General features: G+C 33.3%; 1 protein-coding gene across 1 annotated transcript; it reads left to right on the top strand.

Moving 5' to 3' along the window:
* Nucleotides 1-323: 323 nt before the first annotated feature.
* Nucleotides 324-1945, top strand: LOC133203566 (protein kreg-1-like). Its single transcript, XM_061339335.1, has 2 exons — nt 324-416; nt 1245-1945. The coding sequence occupies exon 2, from the start codon at nt 1274-1276 to the stop codon at nt 1676-1678; it is 405 nt and encodes a 134-aa protein (XP_061195319.1). The 5' UTR covers nt 324-416; nt 1245-1273; the 3' UTR covers nt 1679-1945.
* Nucleotides 1946-10963: the final 9018 nt, after the last annotated feature.

Here is a 10963-nt window from a genome sequence, read left to right as displayed (position 1 = left end):
ACATTTAAAATAAAGTCAGGCCCAGCAATTTTACCATTTTTCAGTTTTAAAATGCTTCTAGTCACCAGCAAAATGCTACTTTCACTTTCATATATATCCTTTTTGAATTACTTGTATGTTTACATATGTAACATGTGTAAACCACCTGATGATTTACTGGGTTTTATTTTTGCTAAATCAGTCAGCACAGTACAACCAACCACTTTATGACTCATATTACAATTTTTGATTTCTTGCACGTCTTTTTAAATTTATAAATCAGGAAGAAAATAAAAACACACCCTAGATGTTTTAATCAATGATAGCATTTTCCGATGACGATTTGCACATCTACGCAGACATCCCACGTGATCTATGTTTACAAGTGCGTTATAAGTACAGAGGAAGATTGAGACAACAGTTCTAAGCAGTAGAAGGTATGTATAGAGAAAACGGATACACAGAATAATAATCAATTTCATGACTTTTCTTTCAAGTAACGATTTTCTTAACTGTTTCATGTTTACCATTTTCATAAATCGGTAGGGAAGTGTTAGGTAAACTCACAATGAACTTAGTGTGTAATACACGCCTGTATCTTGCTCACAGCAGTATTGGATTTTATGCGAAGTTTGTAAACAAACTATCAAGAGTTAAAGGTACGGCTTAGCAGACGACGAAGAAATTCATAATTAAGGTGAATTTTCATGATCTGGGGAAAGTTTATAGATACATTTTATGTTGTAAAATAATGGGAATGAGATACGGTCATACGCATGAAAATCCAAGGAGATGTGATTCATATTTATAGGGGAAAACTAAATGTACAGTCTGTATATAATGAATGAATACGGAGAAGGGACAGGATAATGAACTCAGTCATATTATAAACCATTGCCAGTTTACAAAAACACGGAGATGAAGATCATTTTGTGTTATTATTAGTAGTATCTGTAATCAGTATGGATATCGTGATAATAAATGATTGTGTCCAGATACTAAAATAGGACTTAGGGAAGAGATATTTAATAAATATTATTATACTGTTAAAGATAAGACAGAAGTGAATCAAATGGAGCCATATATACGTAAAGGAATTCCCTAAAATACGTTTTTAAAACATACACAGTCACAATTAATAATACACAACATACGGAGTAACATTAATGAGCTGTTTAAGACACATGATCAATATCAACCATATTAAATTTGTTCTCAATAGAGTTATCATTTGAATATTTCAAAGTATTTTTTTTTTTATTCAGTTATCAATTGGATCAATTTTGACAAATTAATGGGAATGGATTACTCCAAACAATCACAATCAACTGTTCATCCACCCCCACCAAACCAACCCTATCCTCAATCGGCACCACAACCAAGTGCCCCTCCCCCATACAGCGCACCGCCTCAGCCGTATAACGCCCCTTATGGTGCTCCTCCGCCGGCTTACAATTATGGACCTAATCCTTACCAACCAGCGGGACAGCCATATGGACCATATGGGCCACCCCCACCCCCACCAGTACAACACGTGGCACCACCAACAGTGGTATACGTAGATGGACACCACGGGCACCATGGGCATCACGGCTTTGGGCACCATGGCTTTGGCCACCATGCATTTGGTGGTCACCATGGGATTTTTGGCCACCATGGCGGACATCATGGTTTTGGTCACCACGGTGGGCACCATTGAACAAAACTATAATAAGTTCAGTTTTGTGCAATTTTATTTTATACAGTGTTTGTTAGAAACACTAATAGAAGTGCTATGTTTTAGTTTCGTATTTGTTACGTTTATGTATATATATATTGTACCCTCTCAGGGTGGAAAAAAAATCCATCATTTCTTTTCACTGTTTTTGCTAATATTGTTGTATTTTCTTGTTACATGAAATTCAATTTGTTGTTTACGAACTGCAAACAATTGAAATGAGTAATAAAACGAAATATTGATTAAAAATGTTTTACATTCTTCCATGAAAAATCAGGTGAAAAAAGAATTTGAAAATGAATTCGATAAACACGAAATAGTAAAGATTTTAAATATCAACTATATATATTGTAGAAGGGAGCACTAATGTAACAACTAATCGGAAGGTTCTTTGAGCGAAACAAAAATGTTTTCAAAAGAAAGTTAATCACATGTTAAAATGTTAACATTCCATAAATCCTTATCACCAGTGGGATTTCATTTTGAAACTGTTTTTGTCTTTTGAAGTTAAATCTATTTTACTACTTAAATATTCCACTTTTTGCAAGGAAAAAATAAAACTTCACTCTTATCAATTTTTTTTCTCGTTGAACTTTATATAAAGATGGTGTAAAAAGAGAGTATTAAACGAAAAGAGTACTATATTTACATCCAAGTGACACCTTTTTTTCTTTCATAAGAAGAACAATAATTGTTTTATTTTTGTTTTTGCCCAGATCAGTTTTGACATGAGGATTTCTCCGTGGCACCTACAACTTCTCTATACATTTTCAGTGATACTAGCATTAAAGTTTTAATACGGGTGTTTCAGCATACATTTCTTGACCTTGTGGTTTCCAAATAAAGATACTAACAATTTATGAAAGAAAAAAATATATTAAAAATAAAGAATATATACAATTTAATTAATATAAAATATTAAATAAGGCTGGATCATTTATTCTGAAGACAAGTATTTCTAAAACATGGTCAACAAAGGCATTTTTCAATTTAACATAATTTAAAAATGGCTGCAGTGTTTCTCAATCACAGACTTATTTTGTCTCTGAATTCCCATACTGCTATGATTTATACACAATTCGAACAAATCTGTTTCCTGTACAGATTCTTAATAGTTTTCCAAAACCGTATTCACTAGTATTGTCGATATCCCTTTACATAGTACAGTTTAACATTATCAATTTAGAAATCTATTTTAGCATCCATTTTTAATAAGGACCCGAGTACTTGACTTTTTATGATAAAAAAGGTGAAGATAACGAACAGTGATCTATCAAAAAAAAATTATAGACTTATCTCTCTTTGTTTTCTCAAAAAAGTAATGTTTTATGAAAATTCATATAAATATCTATATGAATATGAAAAATCATTCAAATGTGTTAACTTTTGAAAATTGACTTGGAGGTAGGCGGGAGAACAATGCTATCTTTCGCAGTTTTTTCATGAAATATGTATACATGTATCAAACTGAGCATATAATGCACAGGAGATCATATGGCCCACATGCCTCTTAGGTAAATATTTCAAATGTAATAAATTCATTACCGGTTTGGAATCAAAGATTGTAATGAAGTTAATACTGATTCGAAAAAATGTTTTTAAAACCAAAAAACACAAAAAACCCCTAAACAAACAAATAAGAAAAAGAAGGAAAAAAAAGAAAGAAAAAAGAAGAAATCGGCCCAAAATTGGAGCTTGATGAATTTGTTGTCCAAACCAGATAATAATATTTTTTCTATATATGCATGGGCGTTTTGATGAAATTGAAAATTTTAGACATAGAAAGGATTTTTTGAAAATGAATTTCATGTGTTCAAACTTATATCAGTATAATTTTTTACGGGGGGGGGGTGTTCAAACTCACCCGGGTGACCTCAGATGGCAATCAATTAAATATACCTTCATCTCTAATTCACAGTTCATCTGTTTTCCTGCCATATTTGCCTTAATTAACCCCTACAGGGCACCACCAGTTACCTTCCAAAAGATGTGGTTTTTGGGCGAAATGTATATGGTGTTCTGGAAATCGGTTTTCTGTAAAAAAAAAATTCGTTTTTCGACCCCCATTTGACCTCTAGGGTGAAAATGAAAAATCCGATACCTTACTGCAGGTCTACAGGACTCAACTATCATTTTCCAAGCTGAACTGATTACTGCCTAAATTGTTAGAGGAGTCTGAGGAAGAAGAATGTATGTCAGATGAACGGAAGGACCAGAATAAAAACATACATATGTACCCGAACTTTCTGTATAAGAATGATTGAGATTCCAACCCTAAAAGAAAATATATCATTGTGCACTTTACGCAATGCACAGAGCACCAGGATTGTGTGCATAGTTTCCACGCCCCCCCCCCCCCCCCCCCATTGACACCGAGGGTGAAAATGAAAATTCAGAAACCTTATTGCACGTTTGCAGGACACAACACACCATCAACCATTTTCCAAAAGGAACCAGGGATTTTTTTAAAGAAAAAAAAACCGTCATTTTTCGACCCTTCGACCCCTCTGTGGAACCCAGGTTGCAAATTGAAATTCCAAAACCTTTTTGCACATCTATAGGACACTGTAAGAAGAGTTCTGGTAACCAGAGTTTTTCCAATAGAGAAGAATTACATTTATCGACTCCCATTTCACCCCTGGGGTGAAAAATAAAATTTCTTACTGCATATCAACAGGACACCAGCTTCCAAAAGATGATTTGGCTACTGCGTAAAATGTAAGATGAGTTCTGGGAATCAGGATTGTTTTGTAGAATAACGTTATTTTTAGACTCCCATTTGGCCCCATGGGTGAAAATGAAAATTCCGAAACCTTATTGCACAAGACACCAGAAATTATCTTCCAAAAGATTATTTGGTTATTGCGTAGCAGGCCCGTAGGAACAATTTCAGTTTGGGGGGCACAGCCAAATATTTTCAGTTGGGGGGCACTATCAACTACTAAAATTCCTTGACAAGCAAAAAAAAGGGGGGGGGGGGTCATCAGCGTTTTTATTGAGGGGGCTCAAGCATATAATAGCTAAGTTTTCTATAGTATTCTAAATATTGGCAAAATTATTGGGGGGGGGGGGGGTGCGTGCTCCCTCCCCCCTCCCGGTTCCTACGGCCATGTAAAATGTAAGAGGAGTTCTGCCTCAAAACAACCAGGGGTTTTTAATAGAAAAAATACATCGTTTTTGAACCCAATGTGGCGCCTATGCCGAAATTGAAAAGAGCTTATTTCGATATTAAAGACCGCTTAGCGGCCCACTTATTTTCATAAAAATTAATTGATTTTTTTCAAAATTAATTTAGAATTCAAGATAAGCATATTAACTTTTGTTATTAATATTTCAAAAGTTAATATGAGATGAATTCACATTGTAGCTGACACATATATACTTAGGTGTGCCATCAAATGCATTTACATTAGGCTTATTGGAAAAATGAGAAGGTGGCATTTATAAATCGATGTTTAGAATACAAAGTGCATTAGGGACACTCCCCTAGTTTTGTCCAGTAATTAGATATACTCTGCATACTTATTTCTTACATTATGAGTATTACAATATGAGTGTCACGTGTGTACTTCATATCCAAAAATTTAAAAATTGCATACAATTTGCATATCTAAAATTGGAAGAGCCCGTTTTACAAAAGAACTTACGACTAAGACCAAAAACTTAAGCTTATTGTAAAATCTTGCAAAATTCATGATTCTATTAAACACTTGTTCGCATAAAAAAACTATCTTTATAAATTCTTTTTTAAAAGATCAAAACACTTTTAAAATTTATTCAAACAAGAAAGTTATTCGCAAAATAACATTTTGGTCTTAGTCATAAGTTCTCTTTTGTAAAACAGGGGTCTGGTTACTTACTGGCTAAAGAATGTCCAGGTTAATGTTTTTAAACATTTTAAACCAGGTTAAAGTTTTTGACGCAGTGCAGCTTTAAGCTCTTGTTGACCAGACATGCTTCATGATGTATGTTCGGATGCACTCTAACAGATTTGCTTCAGATGCTAGATCTGACCTACATTTTCTTGATGAGTGATCAGGTTAAATTTTTTGGAGCGAGTGTCATTCTTATGTAACTGTAATTCCTATTGTGACCAAGCTTATCTATGGTTGCACTTTACCAGAAATGGTACAGTTGCCGGATCTTACTTAAATATACATTTCCCGACTGATTGAACAAAAGATAGTTCATCCCTTAACGTTATTTATAAAGCATATGGTTATACCCTGAGAAAAAAATTTTAAGCCATTCTTTTGATTAGAAACCAACCCTCGCTCCAATTTGCTAGAGAAGGTGCACGTACATTTCCGTTTGGTTGATATACATGTAGGAAATTAGATTTTTTAAAGTCTGGATGCTGAGGTGTATATTTCTGCATGAAGGTTCACATATACTGCCGTGTGGTTGATATACATGTAGGGAAAGTCTAGATGTTAAGGTGTATATTTGTGGGGGATATAGGATTCAACACATATCTTTGGTATTTACACATTATTCTGAACTGCTGCTCTTGTCTAGAAAATCAAATAATGAGGTCATACAAGTGACTGGAATTGGTGAAGCAACATGAGAAAATAGGTCCTGGCCTGAATAGTCTCAGTTGTGATGAAAACATAATGCACATCTATATGTGGGTAAATACTTCTAATTTTCAGAATAAAAGGGAGACATTCGATGTATTTTAGTTTTTTTTTAATCATTGGGCTATTTATATAATTACGTATCTTGATAAAATATTTTGACTGTGATTTATATGATTGATATAATTAAATACAATGTACACGAAAACATGATTCTTTTAAATTAACTTTAAAAAAATATTTATACATTGTATATAGTTGCATTTTTACCAATCGTACCGATTTTTAAATTTCAAAACATTTTTTTAAAATTCAATTTGATAGTATTACGGTATATTTTTGTAATACATGTAGTACTATAACTTCAGTTGATGAAAATGTGTTGCAAACAGCCAAACACCCGTATATGAGAGTAAAAGTTTATCTATCACATGTCTTTATATCTTTACATTTGCTCTCTTACGTATTGAAAAAATGCTCATCCTCTTTCAAAGAAAAGTTACAATTAAACACAGGAAGAATCTTGCATCTTATAAAAGCATTCACATAAAATAAATGTCATTAAATTTCTGTAAAAAAATGTTGAAATTGATTATTTGATGTCTTTATTCCGTTATTCCATTTTAAAATTGTCAACTTCAAAAATATAGGGAAGGGGGTATGCTTATAATTTATCACATGACCGGAAATATGCAGTATAAATTATTTTCATATTTTTAGAAAGATAAGACGTTTATCCTCAGTGTATCACAAATTCATTATATTTCTTGAGGGGCGAAAAAAACAGCCTTATCGAACCTCCTTCTTTCGAAACCATATTGCAACATCTACAAAACACCGCCAATCATTGTCCGAAAGATCATTTGGTTACAACGTAAATTGTAAGAGGAACCAGAGTTTTTTCTTTTTTTTAAGACAAAACCTCTTTTTTCGGTCCCAACTGGCTCCTAGGGTGAAAATGAAAATTCCAAATACCTTATTGCACCTCTACAGGACACCACCAATCATCTTCCAAAAGATTACTGTAAACGCACTTTAATCCACGGGAACATTATTCTGCGGAATCACAATTTTTATTCAATCCGTAGGTAGAAAATTACGCGGATTTTTTTTAGATTACCATTAAATTCTTAAATGTACTGTAAGTACGCGGGGACATATTTCTTCGGGAAATTTGTGACGGTGTACGTAGCGTAAATTAATACCACGTGTACTTTTACAGTAATTGGATATTGCTTCAAATAAAAGAGGAGCTTAAGGAAGAAGAGAGTGTGATAGACAGACGGACACACCAGTCGGTAACAACAATACACCGGAACTTTCTTTAGAAAATGCCGATATAAATACACTTCATCTATTAGTTGAAACACTCTGTATATTCCATATCATTTTTCTGGAAATTAAAGTTATCTTTTTTTTTTCTTAAGATGGATTTTGATTCTAATTTTAGCTTGTTTAAAAGCTCGCTCGATCTATTGTACTACTAATGAAGCCCTCTGATTCTTGTTGTATCAGGTGATAAGTATAACGTTTAAAAGTGCAATGAGCAAGATAATTGGCTCTGATTTTCTTTCATCAATACAGAGATGTATTATATTATACAAGGAACAACTATATCTGTGGACACGTATAGTGATAATCACTTGAACCAAAATTGTACCTAAATCAAATAATGTTAAGTTACTATATATAGAACTTTCTGAACATAAATGTAGGCCATTATAAATATTTAAGATAAAAATAGTTTTAAATTTAAGTTGCATCTTTCTGCCCCATCCCTCTCAATATGCAACCTTATTTCGCTTGGATTATTGTATACAATTTGTTAAAACGGAAATATTGTGGCCAGATATAGGAGGTGTTTTTTAAAATTGAATCTTGATTATGCTAACATTCAAGATATTCAATACGTACACAGTGATGTGTGATAAACTTGAGGTATCTATACATTTAAAAAATCATCTCAAAGAATCAAATATATTAAAGAACATTATTTGGACATGATATCGAATAAAAGGGCAATGATGTAAAACACATTTGATTGCATGAAATATATGGAGATAACGAACAGTATTCAAGCTCAAAAGTCCATTAAACCATACAAAACTGGAACAGAGAAAACACGGACCTCCAAAACATCAGAGGTGGGATCAGGTGCCATGGAGGAGTGAGCATCCCCTGCCGACCGGTCACACTCGCCTTGTGCTCCTTGTGATGATCGGGAAATAACGGAAAAATCCGTCGACAATTCAGTGTGTAAATAATGGCCTAACAATTAGTATGAAAAACGTCAGTCAACTCAAACTCAATGATAAAATGTATTTGCTGACAAGGTCATTGTATCGACCATAGAACTTATGAAATGATGACTTTAAACGAGACTGCTGATATTCTTGTTTCATCAACTTGTTTGTCAATAAATTACCTCGTTTTAGAAATTGTACATACGTAGTGCATGCTCTTGCGCACCGAAACAACTGAGAGATATAAACCCCGAATGTAGGTGATAAAGGTATATTGCTACATAAAAAGGGAAGTTGACAATTGAAAAGTTAAAGTCATCACGTTTGTCATAAAGCGTGGTTGTTAGATTGCCATTAACGTCTTTTTCAAGTAAAATAACCAAATATGAAACAGATGTGTCAGACTCTGTGGTATCTTTTATCTCAAGCTCACCAGGATATATCGTATCGACATAAGAATGGAAATAACTATTGTTAATTGACAATATGTCGTCGATATATCTAAATGTCGAGTTGAAGGCCACAGCAAGTGTTTTCTTCTTTTCACGTATTAAGATTTTGGACAAATTCTGCTTCATATGAATACAAAAAAGGTTCACTAATAACTGGGCGCAATTGGTACCCATGGGAATTCAAATAGATTGTTGGAAGACATGGTCTCCAAAACCACATAGATATTGTCAATCAGATACTCAAGCATCTTTTTAATGTAAACTTCAGAGTACTCGTGTGTAAATCAGAATGTTTTTTAACAAAATAATTTTGCAAATGACCAATGACAAGGTAAGTAAATTTACGAGTTCCATTTTTGTTAAAAAAAGCAGCTGTCAATGATATGAAAAAGCCTTGACTTTAATTTATCGTGGGGAATGGTTGTGTATAAAGTTGAAAAGTCGTAAGTTTTTAAGCTGTTGATTTTGGTAAAATCTTGTGATTTCAAATTTTCCAAATGTTCCTTGGAATTTTTAAGTATCCACATCTGATTTACACCACCTCTCGAATATATTGTTCCACAGTACTATTGAAGTTTCTCCTTCACCACTGTTAATATCTTAGTGAGGAGTAAAGTAAGAGGCTTGGTTGAACATTTACTGGAACACACTATGTATCTTTGTTTGTAAGGATTTTATGAAGTTTTGGAATTCAATATAGAAATGGTAATTCAAATTCATTTTGGTTGTTTGGAATATTAAAAATATTCAAAACTGACATATGATTTTGAAGAATTTCTTCCTTAGAAAGAGAACTATAAGTATAAGTTGGATTACCACTTGTAGAATTAAATCCAAGTTCCTCTAAAATACATTTAATATAATGAGTCTTACAAACAAAGACAATGTTGTTACCTGCTTTGTCAGCAGGAACCAGTACGTACTGATCGTGTAATCTATCTAATTCTTTTTCACTTCTGGATTATTGAATACAGAAGGATAGATGGTTCTCATATTGCCCCTCAATCTTTTAATGCGTGATTTTAACATACATCTGATACATTTAATCCTTTCTGACAAAGTGTCAAGGTCTTCCTTTGCATGTCTAGTCCATCGCCCGGCGTAATCCTCTACAGAATCCATAATATTTATGAAATTCCGACGCCAGTTGAAATATCGGGGTTCCCTATATTTAGGACCTTTTAAAATTAGTGATCTAAGATCCTCATTTTTAACTTTATTTACGTCACCAGTAATAACTTGTCCAGCAGGACTATACTTATAGGGTGAAGAAGAACATGAATACGATGGAGGATTATGTTTCAGATATTCTATATCCAGGCCCTGTAAAGTTTTCTTGTAATTAAAAAGTTTGGAAGCAATGTAATGCATATGTAATTCCTCCTTCATTAATAAGAAATACTTATTATTGTATTATTTCAGTAAAGTTTTTAAATGTTAGCTTTATTGCAGAAAGAGATCTTATTTCACTGGTTCTTGAAAGGTTCTTAGAAGGAAATAAAAAGTTAGTCAGTTGCTAACATTTTTCACTTGTTAAATCCTAATCACCAAAAGGTCTTCATTTTGCAACTGTCTTTGGAGGTTAAATTTTATTTTACTTGGGGATTTTTTCAAATGTAAGGGAAAAAAAATAGACAAGACTACAGCCTTAATCCATTCAATTTCCTCTTTCAACCTTTAGATCAAATAGTTAACCTAATACTAGCGTTTAAAGAAAAGGGTATCATACTGATGATATATACTTCACAATAAAAAGAGTCGCCCGCGTAGCGCAGTGGCGGAGTAAGGAGTTGATCCTTATGTCGTGGGTTCCAACTTCACTGTGGGATGTGGTGACCGGTCCTTCGGATGAGAGGGAGTTAAACAACAAAGAAACAACAAAAAGAAGTATACCTTTTATTTTTCAATTTAAAATGAAAAAAAAATCTTTGTAATAACAATACTTTTTATGATAACAAGATTGTTTCTGAAATATTGATTTTCCCGTATGGC

Source organism: Saccostrea echinata, unplaced genomic scaffold, assembly GCF_033153115.1.
Source record: "Saccostrea echinata isolate AGI-Se365-2 ecotype Australia unplaced genomic scaffold, CSIRO_AGI_Sech_v1 ptg000051l, whole genome shotgun sequence".
NCBI classification, from domain to species: Eukaryota; Metazoa; Mollusca; class Bivalvia; order Ostreida; family Ostreidae; genus Saccostrea; species Saccostrea echinata.
Note: the sequence above shows the minus strand (reverse complement) of the source record. Positions and strands in the feature narration are given on the sequence as shown.

Excerpts from the sequence above, each read along its gene's own strand:
- LOC133203566 (XM_061339335.1), top strand. The coding sequence starts at position 1,274 with ATGGGAATGGATTACTCCAAACAATCACAATCAACTGTTCATCCACCC.